This window comes from Recurvomyces mirabilis (genome assembly GCF_035927965.1).
Source record: "Recurvomyces mirabilis strain CCFEE 5264 chromosome Unknown scaffold_22, whole genome shotgun sequence".
Taxonomy (NCBI): Eukaryota; Fungi; Ascomycota; class Dothideomycetes; order Mycosphaerellales; family Teratosphaeriaceae; genus Recurvomyces; species Recurvomyces mirabilis.
The window spans coordinates 207778-233586 of record NW_027041956.1 but is presented as its reverse complement, the minus strand read 5'-3'; the positions used below and the strand labels follow the sequence as shown (position 1 = coordinate 233586).

At 53.6% G+C, this 25809-nt stretch overlaps 10 protein-coding genes across 10 annotated transcripts; 6 read left to right on the top strand and 4 right to left on the bottom strand.

Moving 5' to 3' along the window:
• Positions 1-655: 655 nt before the first annotated feature.
• PKH1 (serine/threonine protein kinase) lies at positions 656-3413 on the top strand (the record flags this gene model as incomplete). The annotated part of the gene is made up of 2 exons (XM_064840472.1): positions 656-2968; positions 3042-3413. 2 exons carry the CDS (start codon positions 656-658, stop codon positions 3411-3413), a joined length of 2685 nt encoding a protein of 894 aa, XP_064691922.1.
• A 452-nt stretch (positions 3414-3865) lies between these two features.
• On the bottom strand, positions 3866-5557 carry LTS14_007781 (uncharacterized protein; the record flags this gene model as incomplete). The annotated part of the gene is made up of 2 exons (XM_064840471.1): positions 3866-5046; positions 5068-5557. 2 exons carry the CDS (start codon positions 5555-5557, stop codon positions 3866-3868), a joined length of 1671 nt encoding a protein of 556 aa, XP_064691921.1.
• Positions 5558-6467: 910 nt separating this feature from the next.
• Positions 6468-9424, bottom strand: LTS14_007780 (uncharacterized protein; the record flags this gene model as incomplete). Its single annotated transcript, XM_064840470.1, has 2 exons — positions 6468-6763; positions 6829-9424. The coding sequence occupies 2 exons, from the start codon at positions 9422-9424 to the stop codon at positions 6468-6470; spliced, it is 2892 nt and encodes a 963-aa protein (XP_064691920.1).
• Positions 9425-10971: 1547 nt separating this feature from the next.
• Positions 10972-11695, top strand: LTS14_007779 (uncharacterized protein; the record flags this gene model as incomplete). The annotated part of the gene is made up of 2 exons (XM_064840469.1): positions 10972-10991; positions 11047-11695. The coding sequence occupies 2 exons, from the start codon at positions 10972-10974 to the stop codon at positions 11693-11695; spliced, it is 669 nt and encodes a 222-aa protein (XP_064691919.1).
• A 364-nt stretch (positions 11696-12059) lies between these two features.
• ssr3 (SWI/SNF and RSC complex subunit Ssr3) lies at positions 12060-13645 on the bottom strand (the record flags this gene model as incomplete). The annotated part of the gene is made up of 2 exons (XM_064840468.1): positions 12060-12593; positions 12659-13645. The coding sequence occupies 2 exons, from the start codon at positions 13643-13645 to the stop codon at positions 12060-12062; spliced, it is 1521 nt and encodes a 506-aa protein (XP_064691918.1).
• An 831-nt stretch (positions 13646-14476) lies between these two features.
• On the top strand, positions 14477-15971 carry LTS14_007777 (uncharacterized protein; the record flags this gene model as incomplete). The annotated part of the gene is made up of 2 exons (XM_064840467.1): positions 14477-15916; positions 15954-15971. The coding sequence occupies 2 exons, from the start codon at positions 14477-14479 to the stop codon at positions 15969-15971; spliced, it is 1458 nt and encodes a 485-aa protein (XP_064691917.1).
• A 1501-nt stretch (positions 15972-17472) lies between these two features.
• On the top strand, positions 17473-18935 carry LTS14_007776 (uncharacterized protein; the record flags this gene model as incomplete). The annotated part of the gene is made up of 2 exons (XM_064840466.1): positions 17473-17602; positions 17668-18935. 2 exons carry the CDS (start codon positions 17473-17475, stop codon positions 18933-18935), a joined length of 1398 nt encoding a protein of 465 aa, XP_064691916.1.
• Positions 18936-20347: 1412 nt separating this feature from the next.
• LTS14_007775 (uncharacterized protein) lies at positions 20348-22702 on the top strand (the record flags this gene model as incomplete). Its single annotated transcript, XM_064840465.1, has 2 exons — positions 20348-20354; positions 20604-22702. 2 exons carry the CDS (start codon positions 20348-20350, stop codon positions 22700-22702), a joined length of 2106 nt encoding a protein of 701 aa, XP_064691915.1.
• Positions 22703-22861: 159 nt separating this feature from the next.
• Positions 22862-24044, bottom strand: LTS14_007774 (uncharacterized protein; the record flags this gene model as incomplete). The annotated part of the gene is made up of 2 exons (XM_064840464.1): positions 22862-23494; positions 23571-24044. 2 exons carry the CDS (start codon positions 24042-24044, stop codon positions 22862-22864), a joined length of 1107 nt encoding a protein of 368 aa, XP_064691914.1.
• Positions 24045-24526: 482 nt separating this feature from the next.
• LTS14_007773 (uncharacterized protein) lies at positions 24527-25564 on the top strand (the record flags this gene model as incomplete). Its single annotated transcript, XM_064840463.1, has 2 exons — positions 24527-24855; positions 24916-25564. The coding sequence occupies 2 exons, from the start codon at positions 24527-24529 to the stop codon at positions 25562-25564; spliced, it is 978 nt and encodes a 325-aa protein (XP_064691913.1).
• Between the last annotated feature and the right edge of the window lie 245 nt (positions 25565-25809).

The following is a 25809-nucleotide window of genomic DNA, read 5'->3' as shown; positions in this document are numbered from 1 at the left end:
TCGCGAGATGTCAGTCGACTAGGACACTTCTCCAATACGTGACTCAAGCTGTTGTGTAAACAATGAAGCGAGAGTGTGTCGACCACGACTGTGTCCGATGACAACAAGCGATAATACTCTATACTTGCCTCGAGCATTACAAGTCCTCAAGATGACAACAATAGTGTCATGAATTGGAAGCAGCGTCATTGCGTGGAGGAGAGGGAAGAAGGTGCTGCTGAACTGGAGAGAGCATATACTCGGAGGAACATCGGGAGGGCATGTGTCAAAGTGATGGCGTGGCGCTCGGGATTCAGGCCCAGGCTTGGCAAAACGATTGCATCCGCGTGGTGATCACGAGTCTGGAGAGCGAGGTACGAATACAGTCGTGACTACACCATTTGACTTCGGCCGAGCTCTATACCGGCTGCCTTGTTCACTGTTGTCATCATCATTGCATTCAGAACACTCGACTCTCGCCATCCTAGCCAGATCTCGCCCTCCCGAACCATCATTCATCGCTCTCCCGACCTCCGCCGTCAGTCCCTGGATACTGTGCATCCGGTAGCTTGCTCCAGTCAACCAATGTCATGCCGCCTCGGCTAGTCGCTCGCTTCGCACCAGTACACAGCACCAGTATACTCGGTGCTTGTAGGCACCAGACCAGTAGTCAGCCATGAACGGTGACCTGAGCTTGTCACAATCGCTGGGTGGCCTGCGGATAGCGAATCCAGACGAAGAAGCTGTAGCCTCACCTACGGCTAACTCACCCGCTCCTGCTCTACTTGCCGCTCATCCACCCCCTGCTTCGTCACAGTCTTCCGCCAGCACTATCACCGAGGCTCGCATGCTTGCGCCGACGCTGTCACACGAAAACGTGGTGGAGGACGAAGGAATCGGCTTCAACCCGGAAACATACAGCCTACGTGATACAGGCTACTCACCAACAGTGTCGCAGCAAAGTTCTCGCTCAGCCAGCGGCAACGATGAGGAGCAGCGGGCAAAGCAGCAGCAAAGGCTGAGTCACAGGCAAAGCATGCCCTTGGGCTATCAGGCGCAACAAGCTATGCAGTACCCGGCACACTCCTCGACCTATCAGCAGAATATGCGGGTGCCTGGATTACAGAGCACGTCTACACGACCGGTGAGTGGCATGTACATGCAGCAGAACGGCTCGGCGAGTTCGGGCATGTCAAGTCAAGGCTCCTACAGGTACCGGGATGACATGGGTTCTTCAGACGGGAGTGGGACAGGATTGGCGAGGAGTGGATCGAGATCAGCGAAAGGTGTGCTGGCTGGTGTAATGGGAAGGTCAGATAGCAGGTCGTACAGATCAGGCAGCGGGCAGATGAATGGCGGGAATGGCCCTCTACCACCCAGACGGAACTCGAAGCGAATGAGAGGGCCCACGACAGGCTCGTACACGGAGCCAGAAGCGACACACGGCAGCCAGGACCGTCTACCTCGCACAACGGAAGGATGGCAGGAAAGAGGCGCAGCTGCGACGGTAAGGCGAGAGACTGATGCATCTGGCCAGTCGCAGACCCGGATTGTGAAAAAGGGCGTGAAGGACTTCAACTTTGGGCGGACACTAGGCGAAGGCTCATATTCGACCGTTTTGGCAGCTACGGACCGGCAGACTTTGAAAGAGTATGCCATCAAAGTTCTGGACAAACGCCATATCATCAAGGAGAAGAAAGTGAAATACGTGAACATAGAGCGCGACACACTAAATCGACTTACCGAGCATCCGGGCATCGTACGGCTGTACTATACATTTCAGGACGAGCGATCATTATACTTTGTGCTGGATCTGGCGTCTGGGGGTGAACTATTGGGTGTACTAAAGAAGATGGGCTCATTCGATGTGGAATGTACGAGATTTTATGGTGCGCAGATACTGGATAGTGTGGCGTACATGCACAGCCGGGGTGTGATACACCGAGATCTAAAGCCGGAGAACGTGCTGCTGGATCGTGATATGCATGTCAAGATTACCGACTTCGGTACAGCGAAGATTTTACCAGACCCGAGGACGAGCGGCGCGGGTAGTCAGGAAGCGCCTGGAGACCCGACTGATGGAGCTGGGACGGATCGTGCGGTGTCTTTTGTAGGCACGGCGGAATATGTCAGTCCGGAACTACTACGCGACAAGAACGCTTGCAAAGCTTCGGACTTGTGGGCCTTTGGCTGCATCATCTACCAGCTTTTAGCAGGCCGACCGCCATTCAAAGCAGCGAACGAGTACCTCACTTTCCAGAAGATTTTGGCATTGGCGTACACCTTTCCTGATGGGTTTCCGGACGTAGCTCGCGATCTTGTCGAGCGATTACTGGTGCTGGAACCTTCGAATCGGCTACCAGTCGAGCACATACAGAATCACCAGTTCTTCGATGGCGTGCAGTGGGGCAAAGGCTTGTGGCAACAAAAGGCACCGCGACTGAAAGCCTACGTCTCACCTCCAGCAGCCCCGATCAAACTCGATGGCGCGGGGAAGGCGGCCGCCGCGGCCGGAGCAGCAGCAGCCATGAACATGAGCAACATCATCTCCTCACCAACAGGACAGAGTCCAACAACACAAATGAATGGTATCAGCCGCCCTCAATTGCGAGGTGCCACGGAACTGCCTCCGCCCAGTCAATTAGACATCGACTGGTCGCCCGTCCTCCACAACAACGAACGAATCCTGAAACTCGGTAACCTAGTCGTCTTCTCTGGTCCCCAGCCATCAAGTCCGAGTATGAATAGTGGTGAGCCCGGGACTCCCTCCGAGAAGGAGAAGCCGAGATTCAAGTCATTCTTCGGTGGTGGCGGTGGACAAAAGAAAAGGGAGCGACTGGTCCTGATCACCAGCTCTGCACGAATCATTATCGCTGCGGCTGGTGGGAACGAGAAGAAGGCGAAAAGTGAGTTGAGTCTTCTTGGGCCTGGAACGAGTTGGAGGAGTTATACGGATGCCAAGGGGCTGGTGGGGTGGTGTTTGAATACTGTAAGTTTAATATGCTTTCGACTCATTGCACATCCTGTCAGTGTCCGATTTCTCATGCTGACTTCGGCTACAGCGAGATAACAAGCACCACACCTTCGAAGACCCCCGCGCCACCGTCGCCGACCCAGCCGGAAGCAAATACTCCACGCAAGAATGGCTCGACGCCATCGACTCCGCGCGCGAAGTCGCCCTCTCCCAGCAATCCTCGCATTCTTCCTACTCAGGCGTACCGTCTTCCTACCTGAACGACGATACGGCTTTATCTTCCCCTGCAGATTCGGTGGGAGATGATAAAGCCGGAGCTTTACCTGGGGCGGGTGTGGAAAGACATGCGTTACGGCAGACGTTACGGAGAAATCCGACGGACGAGAGTGAGATGGGCGGGAAGGGGCGGAAGAGGTTTTCGAAGCGGCATTCGAAGAGTGGGCTTGCGGCTGTTTTCTGAATATTGGCGGAGAGAGAAAAGACTTTTTTGCTTCTGCGACATTCCTTCACGGCAATCAGATTACGACGTCACGACTTGGCTGTTTTTCTTCTTTTCTTTGCTTTGCTTTCCAGATGGGCGTACAAGCGAGCGGTTTGAGGCGTCATACTAAATATACTGTTTTTCCTTTCCATCTTGGCGATTGGACGGGGGGTTCGGCGGTGTTCTTTCCAGGCGGAAAAGTCCGCTGGAGTCATGGGACTGCGCCGGTGCGCATGCAAGCGAGGCAGCCGTGGTGTGAAGAGAAGAAAAACACATTGGGTATATATGTACGTATAGTACCATGTTCTTTGGCTTAGCTAGATAGGCGTTCAGCGCCAGGAGCGAGAGCTACTCGAAGAATCGCTCGCCGCTCCATGCCCACAGACAATAGCACCACACGCACGGACGCCATGCCATTGTCTCACATACTCTCAGAACTCCCTTGCAAGCTTACTACGCTTTCGTAGGATGTGCCCATATGCGAACATTACGAAAGGGATCGCACTCAAAGCTGTACCAAATAATGCCAGGATGAGTCCAGCATACTGACTGCCGACATTGTGGAAGAACTGACTCGCGAACAACGGCGTGATGGCTCCTAGCAAATTCCTCATGAGTCCTTGTCCAGCAATGGCACTCGATGCGCTAGTACCGTAACAGTCTGCGGTATAGCTGTATGTGCTCTCGAACACAAAGTAGATCCCGAATGCAATCGGCGCGAGACCTATCACAGGGCCAATCCAGTGGAGGTAGGCGTACTGTGTGAAACTGTAGATAAAAAGTCCGATGGGAAGGAAGATGGCGCCGAACATGGCTCCGTATAGCCTCGACTCTGGCATGACTTTCCTATTCGGATCAGAGGTCAGGTTCTCATATTTTCTCATCTGAATGTGGTTCGCGGCCCAGCCCAGGAAAGTTCCCACACAAAGACTAATGTATGGCAGCCCAGCCACACCTTCGCTCCAGCCGCGCTTCTCCGTGAAAGTTATGGGGATAACGGAGAGGAAGAGGAATACGATGGCCCAGCAGAAAGCGATCCAGAGGCCGAAGGCGAAGACTACCGGCTCAGTCGCCAGCATATGTAGGGCCTTGACGGAGGAAGCTTTGAGCATCGATTGCAGACCAGGCGTGTTGATATCGTCCGCAGCGACATATCGCTCGTCGCCCGTGGCTGCTCGGAGTGCTTTGGCACGCTTGTGTAGGGCTACACCACCGCGCGTCTCGGGAAAGAAAAGAAAGACAGCTAATAGGAGCGGGATATTCGACAATCCTTGTATACCTTCGATCCAGCGCCAACCAATCGACTGATCGATGAAGCCGGCGTAGATCGGTGCCGCGACTGTGCCGAAGATGGCCACGAAGCTGAACATGGCCATCGGACGCCCGCGGTCGCGAGGCTCATACATGTCGTCGAAGGTGCCGCCGACTAAGATCGTGCCGACACAGCCGAAGAGACCGAGAAAGAGGCGAAGGATAACGATCGTCGTGATGTCCTTCCCTAGTGCCAGACCAATGAAGAGGAGTGTGAAGCATAGATATGCTCCGGCATAGACGATCTTCCTGCCTATGAGCTCGCAGAACGGTGCTAGAATCATGGGTGCCAGAGCACAAGCTATGTTAAAGGTGAACAGACCAACTTGGCCCAGCTCAGTGGACACCCCGAATTCGGCACACATGCTGTTTATGCCACTGCTGTACGCTGTAGTGGCGAGACCGATGAAGAGGGTCATGAGGTTGAGAATGGTAGTTATGCCGCGTTTGTACCATGGATTCCAGTTGAAGGGATTCTCTTTATCGCCTTCGGCAAAGGATAGGACGATGTAGTCTTGGCCGTTCATGTGGACGTGTTCGGTGAGAGTGAGAGGCATGTCGATATCGACCTCCTTGAGTGGTCCATGGTCACTGTGGTCTGGAGGCGGAGGTGCGGCGTTCTCTGATGTGTTGTACTTGCCGCCGACTATACGACCTCTGGTCTGTTCGTGTTTCTCATTCGCGACTTCTGATCTAGTGTCTGGAGTGTTGTTCGTGTATGGCGTATCGGCATCCTTATCCTCATCCTTGGTCCAGCAGCTAGGTGTCCTAGACGGATTGCCACCGACAGCGACGGGCGTGAGGTGCGACATGATGAGAGTTTGAGAGGATAGAAGATAGCAGCTACCAGGTGTAGTTGAGATATAGGTGAGGAAACAGCTCTATCGCACCTACCTTTTGTTTCGCCAGCGTGCTTACACATCGTGCTTTCCGTCGGATGGCATCGAGCCTTCCTTCCGTGTCCGTAGATAAGACCTACGCACGTTTCGCCATGATGGAAGAAATTATTGACGCTGAAGTCATAGTGGGCCGAAGTCAATGGTCCACTGTCTATACCACCGTGAAGCCACCGACCACGATTATCTCGCCACCTTTCGGCTTGAGCTCGGAGGAGTTTGCATCGCACTAAACAAATATGTAGGGCGAAGACGTCGAGAACACTTTGGTGGTGCGATTGATCCTTTGTGGATGTCGGAGCTATCGTGCTGTAGCTTGGGAAGATGAGAAAACGACAGAAGTGCGGAAGTGGTCGTGGTTGGTCATAGCCGCGATCGACCGGCCCGTGCCATGGTGGATCAACCTTATCACTAATCCCTTTCTCGATATTTGTGGTATGGCAGATCAGCGGTCCAGGACGAACAAGCAATATGCCGACCACAGTCCCACTTCCCTCACTTTGTAACAAGGCACAGCTCTGATCGATCAACTTTTCATACAACTCATAGCAGCTCCTTGTAGTACATGGTCCTCACACACCAGTGCCCATGGAGTTGACCAGCAAGACAACAACGCAACAATAACCACCCACCACAGACGCCTATCCCAACGCCTTTCACAATCCTGTCCCAGCAATCTCATTAAAATCATCAGTCATCATAGCATACTACTGCCCTCTGAACTCCCACAAGAAAACAATCATCCATGCGTGAAATCCTTCTCTTCAATACTACTCTTGTCATCCAATCTACTCTTCTTTCCCACCCCTTCGTACCGTGACCAACTTCAATCCGGACCAGCCTTGACGACTTGACGCTTGGAGGCTTGCTTGTTGGCGGAACCATAGTCACTATCCTCGTTCTCGTTCTCGCCGGGACCACGCTTCGACGGGATGGTCTTCTTCGGCGTCTTGGTCTTCGAGGTCTTGGTCTTGATTGGTGTAGACTTCTTCTTCGTGGTGGCTGGTGCGGTAAGTGAAGCAGGCGTGGTGACAACGGAGGGCTTGGTCATCAAGGCGCCGGTCGCAAAAGGATTGGCCATTAAAGGATTGACGGTGAAGGGGTTGGTTGAGATAGCTTGATCTGGCATAAGATGGTCAGCTTGGTTTGTAAGCAGGAAAACTTCATGCTTGTGGTCTTCAGCTTACTGTATGCAGCGGCAGAATCAGCCACTGGCTGAGCCAGCCCAACATCATCGTTGTCAAACATCTGGTTGCCGTTGCCCTCCGCCAGAGCAGAGTCCACGCGCTCAATCTCCTCGTCAAACTTCTTGTCGCCAACCTTGAGACCAGTCGCCTTCGCAGCCCTCTTACTGGCCTTCTGCAGATTGTTGACTGCACGACCCTCATCAACACACTCCTGCACCTTATCCAAGCTATCCTGATCAAGCACAACAAACCCATCCTCAACCTTACAATACTCCAGCTGACTCAACTGGATCTTGCAGCTCGCATGGTCATTCCACAGGGGCTTCTTCTCGCCCTGCAGGCCTTTGGCACTATCGCAGTTCTGGTTATGATGCTTACGTACATCGTCGGGATGCTTGAAGCCTTGGGCACAGGCATTGTGAATGTACGGCTTGTCGTCGCGGGCGAGGATAGCACGGCGGGTGGGATAGATCTTACCGACATGCGGGACTTCGCTGCCTGGAAGTTTGGCGGTATCCCTGCTGATCGCACGCTTGGCACGGACTTTTGGGCCGATAGATCTTGAATTCTTGCTGGTTTGGCGAGTGGGGCCGTCGAAGTCGCCATCGTCGCTCCCATCACCATCATCCTCGTCCTCACTATCCCCATTCTCGTCACCCTCGTCAACCTCGATAGCACTGTCTTGAGCCGGTGTGCCGACTTGCGGAGACGATGTCTCCTGCTCAGCTTGCGGGACAGTAAGAGCGACGTGAGTCTGTCGAGACGAACGCCTCTTGGTTGAGCTAGTGTCAGCGTTGGGGTCGACATCGCCTTGACCAGCACGGTAGCCTTTCATAGGCACCTTCTTCTTGGTTTTCTTCAGCGGCACACTCTCCTCAAGGAAGTCGTTGTTGTCCCACCGATCAGCGGCGCCGTCACCTGCATTGACACCAGCAAAATCAGCAACAAGGTGAATAGCAGTATCGTTGGCATCGTTGTCAGGGGCCGGTGGAGCAACAGGCGTGGTCAAACCAGACTGGCGAATATTCTGCAAAGCACTCCGAGAGAGCTTAAGATTCACGATCTTCGTCTCGACAGCCTGCTGCTGACCAGGAGCTGAAGGAACAGCAGCCTGAAACGGGGTCGACGGCGGAGCAGTGCCCTCAGGACCACCCATCAGAAGTTCGACACGGCCAGTGCGCATAATGCGCTTGGCCATGACCTCAAGCACTTGATCGTCGCACTCATGCTGAATAGCCTGGTGAAACCACTGCAGCGGAGTGTTGCGCCAAGTGAACGGACGCTGGTGGTACAACTGGATCAAGAAATCATTTGAGCCGAGCATGTAAAAGAGCTTGTAGACATCCACGTAAAACTGGTTCTCATTGATGATATGATTGTTAAAGTTTGCGGCGAGGCGGTAGAAGGTGTCGACAGCAAGAGGGTTGTTTTGGTGGCGATTGACAAAAGCTTGGACGAGTTGGTGAGCTGCCAAGTCCGCGGCCGGATTGCCATTCATAGCCGGTGGATTAGGGGCTGTCGTGGTCTGCCTCAACATATCGTTGGTTGGCTGGGGGGCTAATACACGCTGAGGCTGGGGTGCAACAGGCATAGCACGAGGAGTTGGCACGTTAGGCGTACTAGCCGCAGAGCTCTGGCGAGGGATCTTGCGCTTCGGAACGAGACTAGGACCATCCGATCGGCCTTGAGCCGTGCCTGTGCCTTCAAGCTTGATGTTGTTGGTAGGCATTGGCTGTAGGGGAATACGTGGATAGGTAGGCATCAGCGGTGGCTGCTGATCGACATGATAGCGTTCGAAAGCCTGCGGATTGTGGTTGTTCGGCTGCGGGCGGGCTTGGTTGATGGCTGGTGGCGGCGGGCGCGGGCGATAGCCTGGAAACGGTTCCGCCCACACCTCTTGCTGCTGAGCCACTTGGTACTGCGCAGCCTGCCTGTCCAACAAGGCCAGACGCTCCGCATGGTGGTGTACGCGCATTTGTTCGTCTGCAAAGTTGATAGCTGGACGTTGGAGTTGATGTATAGCTGCCGCGGTTTGGGGGCGGGGCTGAGGGAGGTACTGCGGTGCTTGAGCTTGACCATAACCACCAGTGTACTGGGTCATGTTTCGTTGATGCTGAAAGTACTGTATTGGTTGGTACTGAACTATAGGTGTCTGGTGCTGACTCATAGGAGTACCTAGACGAGAAGGCGGCATGATTTTGACTTCAGGGGTCTGAGGTGGGAGAAGTCCATGGCCAAATGGGACTGGAGTGCCAATTGGGGTGCTTGAGGGCTGAAACGGTAGCTGGAAGCCTGGATTGAAGCCAACATGTGGACTAGCATTGTTGGCGACCGCAGGCATTGGAGTCACGCTTTGATGAGCTGGAGCCAAGAAATGGTTGAAGCTCGGTGGATTGTTAATGCGGTCGTGAGACTGATTGATGTTCGAGGTGTTTTGTGGGAAATTGACATCGAGATCATTGACGGGCGTGCCTTGCAGCGTGTTGTTGTGCTGCTCGAGCGCGTAGTGCTGCATGTCGATGTCGCTGTCACCCTGATCAGGCGACGGAGCGGGGTCGCCATCGTAGGCGCCAGTGGGAGAGTCGGCATCGGCCATGGCGGGCGTAAAGGGCTGTGTGTCTGCTTGCGATGGAGCGGTGATGCTGATATTGTGTAGTTGATAATCTTGACACTTCGACGTCCACGAAACTCCCCAAGTCGTCTCCTGATTTTGACCTGGCCCAGATGTTGTTGTGCGCAAGTTGCCAGGAGGAGGAAATATTTTGGAGGGCCTTATCTACCGGGCAATCCACCTCCTCATGACCGTGCCTGTTCCGAGAAGACCCGGCAGTATGCTAAACCGCGCTGTCTACGTTCAGCGGAGGAGGAGCGGAACTTACGAGTCGTGTCCAACAGGGCCGTTCATCCCGCGGTGCACGGATCGAGAGAGTACTATGCGGACGTGCAGTGAATGATTTGGTGAGAGGACAATGAGCGTGAATGAAATGTTTGTGGTGAATCGGTGGGACAAAGAGGAGGCCGCAGAGTTTCCTTGTCGAGCTGTGAGTACAAGACATGACTCGTCACCCGTGCATAGGCAATCTCGCTACCGCTGCATAGTCGACGTAGTTGGTCGTGATAGACTAATGGAAGTGGAAGGAGCGACCTGGGCTGATATGGCTTGGCATGTGACTGGGAGCTTCGCCACTCGCTCAAGCTACAATGTGCTTCCGACACCTTGTATTCACCCCTCACAAACACAACTGCAGAGTAGTCAGCGTAAGCACGAAGCATCTCCAATGATATGGAGCAGAGCAACCTCACTAATCATTCATCGCAGTCGAAGCAGCAGCATTGCCAGAGTCCAAGCATGGTTGTCGTCCCACCCACCGCCGGGCAACAGGTTTTCGACATCCCTGAGCTCCTTGAGCAGATTCTCGTCAATCTGCCCTTTAAGTGGCTTCTCACCTCCCAACTTACAAGCAAAGCGTTTGAGGAAGCGATTACTGCCTCGCCAAGTCTGCGTCGCAAGCTTCACTTCGAGCCCAGTGTCCACGACGACAACCGCAAGCCAGGATTACCTCCCTTCTTCGAAAATCAAGATGATCTATCGATCTGCCGGAACAGCCCAAGGCCAGTCTTCAACTACTCTTCGCTAGAAACCTATCACTTCACCAATCAATCGCTCTTGTGTCAGTGGCCGCACTGTAAGCAGCTGCCCTCCTATAGCCAGTTGGCAGCGTATGCTCGTCACGCAACCACCAGTCAAGCAGTTGGAGTTGCGCTGTCGCGCACCAGCTAGGAACATTCACCACGCCATCACTGTGCGTGCAGATAGCGGGATTCGCTGGGTGGATGTGTTTGTTGAGGCTGCTCGCTGCAATGTAATGAGCATCTGCGGTATCTATCAGCGCTCTTGCCATCCTGACGTACGGCCAAGCACCGTCGAGTGGTCGTAGAGACGGCGAAGATACATTCTCAGCTCGCTGGCAGGTGTCGATGAGGAATAACCGTTGCCGAAGGCACAAATGCTCAAGCTTGAGAGTGATTGCTACGTGATCGACTGTCGCTCCAGTATAAATTCTTTGCAAGCTGCCTCCTCCCCTAATACTCTTCACAAAAGTCGGCATTTGGCGGCCGAGCTTTCATATCATCCTCACGTCAATGAGTGCTCTGCTCCCAACGTAAGCAATAGGACGTGTGAAGCTAGTAAAAACCAAGATCACTGACCGAACATAGCACCAAAAGCATGACCACCACCTTCGAATCGGCCACAATGGCGACACCCGCTTCAACTACGACGGCGGTCCACGAAGTCTTCCACGCCGCCGAGCTCCTCGAGCAGATACTCCTTCACTTGCCATTCAAATGGCTGCTCCTCTCACAACGCACGTCGAAAAGCTTCCAAGCAGCCATGGCCACCTCACCGGCTCTGCGCCGGGAATCATACCTGGAAGCGAGCACCTCGAAAGCCCAGCCAGAACTCGCGCCCTTCTTCGTTGACTACGAGAACATCACCGATGCACACTGGAGCGCAAGCCCAGGCTTCGACTACACCAAAACAGACCCCGTGGCCTTCCCGAATAGACCACTCAAGACCTTCCGCATCAGCGGACAAAATCTCGGCATGTCCTACGCAAAGGGCAGCTGGCGCAACATGCTCGTCACCCAGCCGCCGCCGCAAGAACTCAAATCCCTGCGGTGGAGCTTCACCAAGGAGGGCTACAATGACGAGGAGATTATCGTTGATCGCCGCGAAGAGGGCATTCGATGGAGCGATGTGCTCAAGGCGGCCGCTCGCGTCGGCTGCGATGATCGTGGAGTGGACATCTGGAGCTTTTCAGGAGCACCCTTAGGCCGCGAGATCCGTGCGAGCACAGTTGCGTAGTCGTGAGTGGTCGGTCGTGATGGTAAGACCAGAGATTGCACAGCGATGCGATTGCGATGCATGGCTTGGGAAGTCTCGGGGCGGTGGGACTTTAAAGGGATGTGGGCCTGCGAGAAGAATGTGTTCGAGCTACTACGTGCGAAGAGCTGAAACCAGCGCTCACGTGCCTGGTCAGCGACGAGGGAACCACTGCGCAATTTGACTGCGCCTTTGATATGCCATCAAACGGTGGGGTCCGGGCAACTCGAATTTTAAGCATGCCGCTGGACCCGCATAATGTTCTTCACTCTCGTCGACTGTGCTAGATCGCCATCGTTCAATACCTTAGTACCACTGATCATGCGTACCACAAATGCATCACCCCTCAATGCTTCCCCCTAGCCAACCAAAGCCCCACCCCCTCCCTGGCCCCCTCGCTCCCCCATACCCCACCCAAACCACCTTTCCTCCACTCCTCTCCCCCCACCCCCCCATCCTCCCCACCGCCACTCCTCCCCGCCTCCGCAAGCACAACCTCCAAATCCCTCCTCTGACTTCCCACCCACCTCTTCACGAACCCCGCCGGATCCCTCGCACACTGCTCATAAAACCTCCTCTTCGCATTCTGGGCATGGATGCCTTGGACCAGTAAGGCGAGATCGTCGTCGGTTTTCACGATAGTTTGGAGGCTTTGGAGGTGGGGTTTTGAGGTGTGGAAGCGGGTGAGGTGGGCGTTGGTCGGGTTGGGAAGAGGGACGCGGAGGTCGTAGATGGTGGGTGCCGAGGGTGTGGTGGGGTCTGTGAGGTAGGGGTTGTCGACGCGGATGGTGTAGTGGAGTTGGATGGGAGGGAGGGGGTGGAGGTGTGGGTGCAGGAGGTCCGGGACGTAGGGGAAGTAGATTTTGTCTTGTTTAAAAAGCTGGAAATGCTTCTGTTAGTGGCAGATCAAGGTGAAGGGGTGGCAAAGTCGGGGATCAGACATACCCTTCTCAGCGGCTCGTCGCAGACAATACTCCTTTTGTCCTCATCCTCCTGTAGACCCATCGCCCGACAGTACTCCCACACGCCCTGCACAGCACCCGCTCGATCTTCCTCTTCGGTATCTAAGATCTCCGCGAGTAGAGGACTAAGCTTATATCGCTCATTCTTCTCATCTCGCGTGAGGTTCATGGTGACGTTGATATTCTCGTCGCTCTTCCGCTCGAACTCCAGCGTATCGAAGCTGACCTCACTACTACTAGGATCATAAGTCGGGTTCTGGGGTCCAGGAACAGGTTTCTGCCACTCGATCGCGCTATAGCCATCTGGCTGCAAAGCCGGATTGCGCGAAAAATCAATCGTGATTGCCTTGAAGAAATGACTGAGTCGTGGTCGTTTCTGCGGTGGCGGCTTCACATCCCCGTCTTCCTCCTTCTGTTTTTCCTTCCCATCCTCCTGCGCCTCCTCGTCCAGTAGCCTTCCTTCGATCTTGACACGGAAAGTCGCCTGGCTGTTATCCCCGAACTCGAAGCCGCCGTCCTCGCCCATTCCTCCGCCTTCCTCCATCACCTGCCATGGCTGTCCCTCCGCTGTGTTACTAATCCACACTCTCATCACGCCCTCCCGCCTCGTATACCGCCTCTGCAGATTATCGCTCACATCCAGCCGCTTCCTCATCATGACCGCGTCAAGCCTCCTCTCTACATCCCTCAACTTCTGATACCGCTCCACTCCATCGCCCACAATTACTCCCGACAATTCATCCGGGATCTCTCGGTCCGTGGGCTTCTTGCTTATCCGACGAGCAGCGTCTTGGCGTCGGATCTCTTCGAGACGTTGGGCTTGAAGTTGGGCGGGATTGAGTGGTGGTTGTTGTTGTTGTTGTTGTTGATTGGGGTGATGTGGAGGTGGTACCATAGGGCCTGCAGCGCGAAAGGTGCGCTCGAGGTCAGCAAAGGAGATCTTGCGTTTGTGGCCGAGAGAGGTGGCCATTGTAGTGGTAGTAGTAATATCAAGAAGGATAGAGGGAGGGAGTGGAGGAAGTGTGGTGGGTGAGAGCTGAGGTCGTCGCGAATGCTTCACGTCTCATTCATTCACGCGACGCGATCGCAACCTCAACTGCTGTCCAGACTAGCACAATGCGCGACTGGTGAAGTGAAGTATGAGAAGAACAGAGAATGTATACCTGGTCCCCGTCTCGCCTGCGCCGGCGAGCGCTGCTGCTGCTGCGCGAAGTTCCGGTAGTTCTGCATCGTGCGCCGATCTCGCCAAGAGCTAGCTTGACACTATGTTGTTAAGCCGAAAGCGTGAGAGCCGCAAAGGACGTGTGGAAGAACAATAATGAATGTTGATGGTGAGAGATGAAGTCGAGGATGGACGACGCGTTTGTGGAAGACGTGACGTGCATAAAGGGGAGTCGAGCATAAAAGGGCTGGATTGGGCAGGGAAGCGACCTTCTGTTAGTGAGGGGCACACACGGTACCTGTGCACTACCACTCCATCACTCTTCTGACTGCATGTCTTCATCATCATTACGTGTTGCAGTCGTAGTACTGGAAATGCAATTGATCACTGCTGTTGCTGAAGTAGCATTGCGGTGGAGCCATCGTAACTCATATTCACCTCGTTATGCTCTTCCTCCTGCCGTATACGGCCAAGATCGAGCTTCGGCGCGAGCCATAAGTGTAAAGTAATGCATCTCATGACCTCTGCATTGGATAACACACTTCACATTCATCTTCCTTCTTCATATTCCACCAGAGGTTTACCGTACAACAACGTAACTCGACCCGGCTTGCATACCTGGAAAAAAGTGCTATCATCATGGCTGGCGAATTCCTGCGCTCGCACGGCATCGACATCAACGCAGAGATGCAGCGAATACAATTTGGACAAGATTCCACACAATCATACGAATCATCAACAACACCACCTCCAATAACTAAGATTGTCAACGCCAGCCTTCCCAACGCTCCATCGGGCACAACATGGGACGTCCATTTCCATAATACTCCCACATCAGCAGCCAAGGGCAGCAATCCCGGCGTCTCCAAGATATTTCCCCACGATCCTGCACATTCTTCAGACGAAATCACGGAGCAAGTTATCGATGCTCGTTCGGCTCTCCTGGCTCCATCACTATGCCACCCTCACATCCACCTAGACAAACCCTACCTACTCTCCCACCCAAAATACTCTGATCTCCAAATCCAGAAGGGTGACTTCGCGGAAGCCATGGAACTTACTTCGAAAGCCAAAGCACAATTCGAACATCGGGACCTACTAGAACGAGGGCAGAGACTGATAGACGAAAGCGTCAGCGCAGGAGTAACCCACATCCGTGCTTTCGTCGAACTAGACGCAGGCGTAGGACGGAAATGTCTCGATGCCGGTCTCGAGCTGAAACGGAAGAATGCAACGAGATGTATCGTCCAACTCTGTGCCTTTGCTCAACTCCCTCTCTTCACTTCCAGTCCTGACGACGAAACTGGAGCCGTGATCCGTGGACTAATGACCGAGGCGGCGAGGATGCAAGAAGTAGACGTCCTAGGCTCAACACCCTACGTCAAGACCTCTCTTCCCGAACAACAAGAGAACGTCCGCTGGATCGTCGACCTAGCCGTTCAACACCGGAAACATCTGGATCTCCACCTCGACTACCATCTCGACGCCACCCAAACCCCTCTCGTCCACCACGTCATCGCCACCCTCCACGCCATCTCCTGGTCCTCCTCAAACCCGCAAAAAACAATAATCCTAGGCCACTGCACCCGCCTCACCCTCTTCTCCCCAGCCCAATGGCACGACCTCCGCTGCTCAATCAGCACCCTACCCCTCTACTTCGTCGGACTTCCCACGAGCGATCTCTTCATGATGAGGCCTACGGACCCACTCCTACAGCGTCCGACACTTCACCCGGGCCAGATGATCCAGAGTTATGGGTTGAAATGCTGTTTAGGGGTGAATAATATTGGGAATGCGTTTACGCCGCAGGGATCTGCTGATCCACTCTTTTTGGCTTGTCAGGGTGTTGGGGTGTATCAGATGGGGAGGAAAGAGGATGCGGGGGTGTTGTATGGGTGTTTTAGTCGGTTGGCGAGGGAGGCGATTGGTCTGGGGGATGGAGGTAAAAAGGGCGATGATGTGGCACGGGGACAAGGACAGGAGAGTGACGGTGATGGTATCGATCTAAGCGTACGGGAGGGTGATGGTGATCTCGTGCTCTTTGGCAGCGAGGCAGTGGAGTGGAGGACGAGGAGGAGTGTGAGTGAGGTGGTGTACTTATACGACCACTGCAAAGATCGGCGAGGTTTTCTAAATGGTCGAATGGTACGTTGAGTGGAGATAGAGAAATAGCATACTATGAAGCGTGAACATGCGTTTTGCATATATGAACGGGTTGTAGAAAGTCCAAGGCTTGTCAGGTCAGTTCGCTCCTACTATACTGGTGTACCGCAGTTCGTGCAGAAGCCACTGTTCTTCTTACTCGTTGTACCAGCTGCCGCAGCAACACTGCTAGACCCCAGACTACTGCCCGCTACCTTCGCGGGTGGAGCCTGGGAAGTGGACGAGGTCGCGGATATGCTCGAAAGTAGGAGGCCGGCTGCCGGAAAGAGGCTTCGCATAATCCATGATCGTGGGAGTATAATCGGGCGACCCAAGTACCACACGCACAGTACGAGCTCGGCCATGCCAGTATAGCAGACTTAGCTAGCGATGTCCTTGTACGGACGTCTGAACGCTTCGTCTGCAGTAGACGAATTATAGAACAATAGATATCAGTATCTGACATCCCTACTAAGGATCTTGCGGGCCACGAGGATGAGTGATAACATTCCTCAAGATTATCTCATCGCTGTGAGCCATCAGCAACAGCTAAACCTGTGGCGAATTTCCATGTCGCGTCGGTTCAGCTGGCATAGATACGAAGAGATACCGTGAATCATGAAATCATGCAAGTCAAGCCGAAGCGATCGAACACGTTCTCTGGCTCCTCCGCGGCCTCCGCTGAACCCCACGTCGATGCCTGCGGCAGGTGGAGATTTGGTGTTTTATTGAAGACAGCGTTGTAGATTGTTCTTGCGTCGTTACGAGTGGTAGACGGGTATCATGTCATGTTAAGGACGGACGTTCATCCCCAGGTGCAAGCAGCTATTGCGTTGCGTCTTGGCGACAGTGGTGTGTATAAGATCGATCATTCTAGACGGGAGGTTGAGATCATGCATCAAGTTCGAAGCCGAAACCTAGATCCGTACCAGCCGCAGGGTTGCGCAATGGTTGCCCGGGAGTCCGTGGCGATGACAGGTCAGGTCTCTGGACTCTTGCAACGGCACTGCAGTACTCTCATGCATCTTAACAGAACTGGTAATGACCGTTGGCTGTTGATGTCTCAATACTCGGTCTTCAGACTCTTCATCAATACGACGGCAATCATGAAGCAATATACAAGCCGTCACATATGTATCTCGGGCAATTTTATTCTCGTCCATCTGAAGCGGCGCTAGGCCGAGATGGAGCAGGGAAGGTGCATTAGCGGCAAGTCGTGCTTGAATAAGATGCGCCCAGCGGTCTTCAAGTGTTGAAGGCGGCGAGCGCAAACGCAAATTCACAGCAGGAACTGTGTCAACAAACTCACAGCAGCTTCTTCTTTCTTGTGAAGACTGCGTTCACTCGTTGAAGACCTTCTGCTTCTTGTACAGACACCTTACTCTATTCGAGATTCTGCAGGCGACGACGACGATAATCACTACTATCATCTTGTTGCACAACATTGGATTTGCTGCACATAAATTGCATTGCCCGAACCAACTTTCACCAACATGTACGGTCTCGCGGCCACTTCTGGCCTGATGCTGGCGCTTGCCAGCCAGGCATACGCAGCTACATCTGCACTCACGATCAAGGGCTCCAAGTTCTTCACTGGTGATGGAAATCAGTTTTTCATCAAAGGTACGCCGACGATAAGCATTCCCCCAAGCTTCAGCATACCTTTGCTAACGGACTTGCCTCATTAGGTATTGCCTACCAGCTTACGAACGACGACCCGCTCGCGGACTCGACACAATGCGTCTTGGACATCAACCTCATGAAAACAATCGGCACAAACACCATTCGAGTCTACCACGTAGATCCGAGTGCCAACCACGACACATGCATGGGAGCACTGTCCGACGCCGGCATCTACGTCTTCCTCGACTTGGACACCTTCCCCACATACATCCTCCAAGAGAACCCTGAGTGGAATCAGACGCAGTACTCTGCCTACCAGAAGGTTATGGATGCCTTCCACAACTACGATAACGTTGCTGGATTCTTCGTCGGCAACGAGGTCCTCACCACTGGTGCTGGCAGTATTGCCGCTCCTTACATTAAGGCTGCTGCTCGCGATATGAAGGCTTACCGCGACAGCAAGGGCTACCGCAAAATTCCCGTCGGCTACTCTGCTGCTGATATCTCGGACCTTCGCCCTAATCTTCAGAACTACGTGGCTTGCGGATCTAACCAATCCGAGGCCATGGATTTCTACAGTCTCAATGCCTACGAGTGGTGCGGTGACTCGTCCTACGATGTCTCCGGCTACAGCCAGTTGCAGATGAATGCTAGTGACTACAACATCCCCATCTTCTTCTCCGAGACGGGCTGCAACACCGTCCCACCGCGCACTTTCGGCGATCAAGCCGCCATCTTCGGCTCTGAGATGAGTGGCACCTGGTCTGGCGCCATCATCTACGAGTGGATTGAAGAGACGAACAATTACGGTCTTGTGTCATACGGAGCTCCAGCAGCTGCCACAGCGACCGGTAATGGGATTGTGGCAGGCTACACGAGGACCGGCACTCCGATCCCCATCTCACCCGATTTCGACAACTTGTCCAAGGCATGGGCCACAGCAAGCCCAAGCGGCGTCCAGATGAACAACTACAACCCCAGCAACTCCCCACCCGCCTGCCCAGCCTACACTAGCGGTCTCTGGGAGGTCTCTAGCAACCAACCACTTCCTACCCTCGGCCAAGGCGCCGACTATCAGCAGCCCTCCCACAGCTCAACATCCGGGGCCAGCAGCATGGCCGGCAGCAGTAGCAAGAGCGGAAGCGCCTCTGCCTCAAGGACAAGTGGTGCCACAGCCGCCTCAGGCGCCGCGAGCGGAAGCAGCACTGCGGCTGCCTCCTCAACCGCTGCCTCGGCCGCCATGGCCAGGAGCGTACCGTCTTCTGACGCGAACGTGATGATTCTGGGTTTCATTGGGTTGGTGGGCATGATTGCCGTTATTGGCATCTTGTAGGGCAGGGTTTGGCAGGGAGAGGATATGAGGGTGTGAGAGGAGACGGAGAAGTGTGCTTGTTAATCACATTGTTCAGGAGAACTTTCGTACATGATACCAGCGGTTTTTGTGTAGGGTTACTTTAGCGTAGCATAGGTGGACAGAGGGGATTGTTCATATTGTATCACAGACAGTATAAGTCGGATTCCGCCTCTTCTCACTATTGCGGCGGAGAGCCGTTCGCTGTCACGGACGCGTGAGATGATGCTGATAGGTGCGACACGGGCACAGCATCAACAGACAGACAGACGCGTAGAGAACGCGCTTGCGGATTTCTTCGGTCCTTATATGCGGTGTGTGTTGGCAGCTCTTCTTCCGCCTGATCCTGATTCAATGCCGTAGTGGCGGCAGGGTAAAATGCACAGTCTATCTTATTCAGCGGTACATGCTCGCTTGACGACTTCCAGATTGCTTCGACCGTTGGTCCTTTCAACGTTGAGATCCACTTCGACAACCGCAGCGACGCGATGCAGATCAGCCAACGGTAGGGTCCACTGTCGTGCCTACAGCAATATTTGTGCAGCTGACACGTTCTCTTCATTCCTCTCCCAACCTCGCAAGCTGTCAAGCAGGTTTCCTCGGATCGGCCAACGATGCGACTGTGCTGCTCTGGTCTCCTTCACAATAGCGCGGTAGCGTAAGCGCCGTGCTATCTGCAGGTGCATGAGGATCCGAAGGCCGAACTCTGGTACTACCACACCATCTCTCCACGCTTACGACAATTGCCATATGCAGCCGTTGTGCAGCGTTCCGCTACGAGCGACGCCGTGGCTGATGAGCTTGATGAGAGGTGATATGGCGAGGTGCTCGGTGATGAATACGGGTACTGGATCTTCAGACCTAGGAGCCCATATTGACATACTGTATGACCCAGAGAAACCGGACTGCCACGCTGGCAAGCTTGAAGTTGTTCAAAGTCCGTTGGAAAATGATTCTTGACCTTCCTTGACTTCACAGCTCGGCGCTTGGAGGGAGTGCCAACGACATCAGGCCAGCAGCTCACGATAAGTATTTAGCGAAGGATTTTCGTATACTGCTCCAGTACACCGAACCCTCTCTTCGTGCTTTTCCAGCTGCCAAAGGCCTACTGCGCCGGATGAGGAGCGCACGTCACACAACCGCCGGAACACGCATGGAGCGCAGCCGTACTCGGTAATCCTTGTGAACCGAGAGTGACACAACACTCGCATCTCCAGTATACGTCCTGCGCTCTCTGTGGACGCAGGCATGATTTGCGTCCTCCGACGTGTGACCTCGCACCAATAAACCAATTTCCTAGCTGGGCGATCCTTCTGACTGGTACGAGATGCGTCGGTCGGCCCTTTGGTCCCCTGAGATTGCTGGGCTGGAATCTGTACGACATACGCCGTCGCATGGCTTGTAAGTATACAGTTACTGTCTCTGCAGCTTGTCTACCTCTTACACCTTGCTGCTCTGCTTGTCTCCGCTCTTCTGCAGATGCAGGCGCCGATCATTCTATTCCTTTCGCGAGCAGAGCTACTTCTTACGATTTGACGCAAGCATGTTACTTCCTGTAGCAACACAACGCTATTGTTGATAAAAAAGCATCACTAGATATTGTACAGCTCGCCATGGGAACGAGGAGCTTCGCTGACGTCCCGCCCACAGCGGCTACCATCGCTCTGAACGCCTACATATTCGGCTATGGTGGTCATTCTCTGGTCACGCCTCACACCGCACTGAAGCAGCTATGGTGGACTCACGAGCGGATTGAGCAGAAAGTCACAAGATCTTTTGTGGTTTCCAAGCTGCGAGGCGAGGAGCGACAGTTCCTCGATAGACCGCTGGCATTTGGCGAAGGACTTACGGACGACACATACATGGAATGGATACTTGACCGTGCGAGACGACTCTTCCTGATACTCACAGAGATAGGCGTGCCAGACCAGATCTTTGGCTGCATTGACGACTCATGGGACGACGACGATCTGCCATTACCATTTGACAGTGTGGCAAGCTTGGAGCTGGCGTATGATGACGACGAAACACTCAATCACAGATTCCATAATGCACAATTTGTCTACATGCTACGAGAAGTACAGCCCGGCACACATATTGATTACGGACCAAAGGAGCACATACCAATGGAGTATGTCAACACACTGCCACCAGCCGTGAGCCTGCAGTCCTGGGACCGCATACACTTTCCTGGAAGGCCGGAGGAGATATACATGCGAAGGAGATATATTTTGGTCGACAAAGAGAACGATTGTAGCTACTTCCAAAGCCTCATGAATGATGTACAGACAGCTCAAACCTTACGGCACGAGCATGTTGCCAGCATATGGGCTTCATACACTTCAGATGATGCTGGCTACATTCTGTCCGATTTTGTCGCCGAACATACTCTCAGCACATATATCGACCATAGGACACCCATGCAGCTGATGCGCGTGCCAGCTACAGAGCGACCGAGCATGATTCTCGAATGGCTGCACTGTCTCGCAGACGCACTGGCATCTCTGCATCACCGCGGCAGTGCACACGCAGCCATAAGACCATCGAATATCATTATCGACCACGACAACCACATCGCTTTCGCTGATGTAGGCACCCTTCGCACCTTCCAGCGCGGTAAGAAGCCATACAAGACCGAGACATATGACTATGCAGCACCAGAGTCCCAGATCTGTCAGGCGCCCATAGTCTGTCCCTCGAGTCCACCAGCAAGTAGTATGTCCGCTTTCAACAAGCTACGTAAGATGAGCTCAAGTGGTAGCAGCTCCTCTGCATCATCATCGACCACCAACAGTAGCACACGAAGCAATAGCATGTGTGCGACAACGCCTGCGACACCGGTCACGCCACCTTCTCCACGCAGATCGAACAGCCTCAAGACCATCGTCTCCGCCATGTCGCCATCGCCAGGACCACGGCCATCTCTGAGCAGCAGCATGCGTAATTTCAGCCGCCACCTCCAAGATCCTCCCTGCCCATCACCAGGCCTACCCACCCTGCCCATGTCACCCGACTATATCACCCCGGTCACCATACTACCTCGTCCAACAGCCATCGACTACAACGCTCTCCGTGACTTACCCGAAGCAACACCAGAGATGTCAGACGTCTATTCACTGGCCTGCGTCTTCCTCGACCTCATAACTTTTATCCTGCGAGGCAAGACAACAGACTTCATACGCTTCCGCGCAACACGTATGCAAGCTACAAGCGGCCGACAAAAGTTCCGCATAGATCACAGTTTCCATTGCAACCCCTATCAAATCGAAGCTTGGATGGCTCTGCTGAAGGACGACAGCCGCAAGCAAGCTAGTGAAAATCCTGTCTTCCGTGGTATACCTGCGCTCCTGGATATGCTGAAGAGGATGATGATGCAGAACGCGCAGCTACGTCCCATAGCAAGAGAAGTGCGAGATCGAATTCAAGATATACTCGTAGATCAATGTGGTATTGAGCATCTGTGCTGCGCAGGCAGGGAGTGGAATCTACCTATGCCGGAAGTACCTGGTGGAGCGTCTAGTGGGGACTCATTTAGTATACGAGCGGGGTCTTTGGCTTCGCCACCAAGGAAGTTGGGTCAAGAGTCGAGGCTGAGAAGGGATGTGGGTGATCAGATGAGTGTCATTAGTCGAGTTGAGTCAAGGGCTTCGGCGTCGCCTGCTAAGGTGGAGTCAAGAAGGACAAGTGGTGGAAGTGTGGCTACAGCGACAATCACTTCTTGGAGGAGGGCCTTCAGTAGGTCGAGGTAAATGTTTCAATTCTGGACGTTGAGGATTGACGTGGAACGTGGTACGGAGGCCCGATAGATGGCGCTTATTGGGTTGGAATTGTATAGAGGGGCAGAATCATCATTAATCACTCACGAATCTTTATGCCTAGAGCACCTGCAGTCAAACATATGGATCCCTTCATTGCACCTTGACACCACCCGCCATTTTAGAAATCTTACTCTGCGCTGCTCCAAACCCCTCCATAGCACGATCCATACCACTTAGCCCTCTGACTAGCTTGCCTAGACCGGGAGGTAGTACATGCAGCCAGTCAATCCACCTCGCATACAGCGGCAGACTGATCTCACCACTCATGCCCGAGTCTACCATCTTCACGATCTCCCTCGCCAACTCTACTGTCTCGACCACTGGGCCGAGAAACGAGCTTGGGGTCTTGACGCCTTGGAACAAGTTCGTTGAGAGCTGACCAGGTGTGACAAGGACTGTTCGGATGTTTGCTGCGCCCTCTGGTGCAGTGCTAGGCGAGTTCAGCTCGGCGCGAAGGGAAGAGTGCATGGCTATGAGAGCTGCTTTTGTAGCTGTATAGTCACTCAAGTGACTTGCTCCCAGCTTGCCGAGCACGGAGGCAACTGTGACTATCGTCCCGCCTGTCTTGGAGGCGAGCATAGTGGGCAGAAAAGTGCGGATCGTGTTGAAGTGGGCCAGTGTGTTCACTTTGAAGGACTTCTCGACCTCGTGGCTACCGAGGGACAGAAGGGGCTTGCCATACACGATGCCGGCGTTATTGATCAGGATCGTGGGTATACCGAGCTATACTTACCGGTCAACTGCTGATGCTCGATCGTCACGGACCTTGTAGAGACAAGGAGTTGGTGTTTCTACATACATCTGTCTCTATTTGCAATTTCACCTTCTCCACTGCCTCAGCATCGCCAACATCACACTCATAAACCTCCACCCCAGCCAAGCCTTCGCTCTCTTTACTGGGCTTCTGTACATCCAGTACCGCCACAGATGCACCTCGCATCCCATAAACCTCGGCCAGTATCTTGCCCAGCCCCCTCGCCCCACCAGTAATCACCACGACCTCCTCATCCCAGTCCAGCTTCCGTGGTCTGCCATAAGCGTACAACTCATCCAGGAGCTTGAGGAAAGAGAACAGAGACAGGAGACAAGCGTAATTTAGGGTTGCTCTGAACCTGAAGCTCGTGCTAGATGCTCCCACAGCGCTTTGACAAAGTAAGGCTAGCCAGGCTATGAAGGGTTGGAAGATACTGTTGTTGAGGACACGGGCGAGGAGGTCGATTGTGATGTGTTCGTACCAGGGCCGCGACTGGCCGCTGGAGACGTGGTTGGACATCTTTGCTGAATTATGCTGAGCACTTATTAGAAATGGAGGTCATGGTGGAGGTGTGTGCTCGCTCTATGTTTACAGCTTCGGCGCCCGATGGTCCGTGCGAACAGGCACGACATGTCTCTTTCCGTGTTTCTTTCATGCTTCGCTCGTAGCTTCATCACACCACGACATCACCGAAGGCTTGCAGCGAATGCTTGCATCGACATCCTCGACACTATCTCGTGGATCATCACGCTACTACAACACCGAATAGGGCCATGGCGCTGGCGGGTGAAGCCTCCATATCTTGCATCTGTCCTTCCTAGACGTGCAGGAACTCCGTGTTAGAAAGGTTTCTCATAACATGAGACAGGGCGATCAAGCTGCTTTGTTACAAACGAGGCAGCCTTCGCGTTATTGTATCACTTTTACATATAAGATCTCCTTCGCACCTCCCTCCAGATAAAGTATCTCATCACTACCTTATTCGAACGACATTTGCTAGAATGGTAAGATCCAGACCTAACCACCAGATCATTGCTGCCCAAGTAGGTGGCGGGAAGAAGATCATCGCCAGCCGAGACTTGTCAAGTGGCGACCTCATCTTGATCGATGAGTCGTTATGTGAACTTCTGATCAGCCTTGCCGAAGTGCATGATCCAGATCACTCCTACACTACTGACGCCAGATTCAGTGGAACATCAGCTATGATCAAAGCTAGGGAGCGCATGACAGACGCTCAGCGTACAGCTTTCGACAAGCTTCAAAGCGAAGGCAAAACGACCCAAGGTATCTTCAGATCCAATGCTTTCGGGGACGAAGAGATCAGGGATGGGTAGACCTACCATGTCCTTCGAGTCTATGGGAAGATTTTGCGAACCAACCATTCTTACAGACCCAACGCTGTGGTTATCTGGAACGCCAACCTTGGCCGTGCCACCGTAAGAGCTATCACCACGATTAGCAGCGACGACGAGATCTTGCTTGATTATCTTGGCAGTGCAGAAACCACGTATCAGAAGCGGCTGCAGCGAAGACATGCTTTACAGGCTTGCTGGGACTTTCGTTGTCTTTGTGTCATCTGCGATGCGACGCTGGCCGAGGTCAGACGAGGCGACCAACTCCGACTCAATGCGAAACAACTATACGGCAGTCTGAATGACGAAGAACAGCGAGGTGCGGAGGCAAACGCTCAGGATGTCCTCAACAGGCGCATTCAGGATGGGCTTCACTACATACGTGCCGTGGAGGATCTCAAAATGCGTGACGAGAAGCTGGCTTCGGCCTATCAGCATGTTGCTGCCTTGCACGTCAAGGATTACGAAGTGGCAAAGACTGTTGGTAACGGTCATTGTGAAGAGTGCGATGAAGAAGGCAGGCCTAATCACCATCTTATGAAAGCACTGGAGATGGCGGAAGCGAGCTTCAAGGATTTCTTCTTGTGCTACGGGCAGGATCATCCTGACACAATGGCGCAGGAAGAAATAATGATGGGTTTGAGGAGAAGGCGGGCGCCGATCAGAAGACCTTCCTTAACGTTCTGAAGCAGTTGCAGTTCGAGCAAAGGAGGAGTAGTCGGGAATGTCGCAGCTGACACCTTTCGGGTTATGTTGCTAATGGGCAAGTACATCTGGATGCTGTTGCCACCATAATATAGCATTCTCACATTGCATGCAATCCACAACCTGCAAATTCGCTGATCTAGTCCATCGTCCTTCGAGTGCATTTCGGCCACTGTTCGTGCCACAACAAATATTATACTAATGAGCGATATGCTGCGCTGTCCACC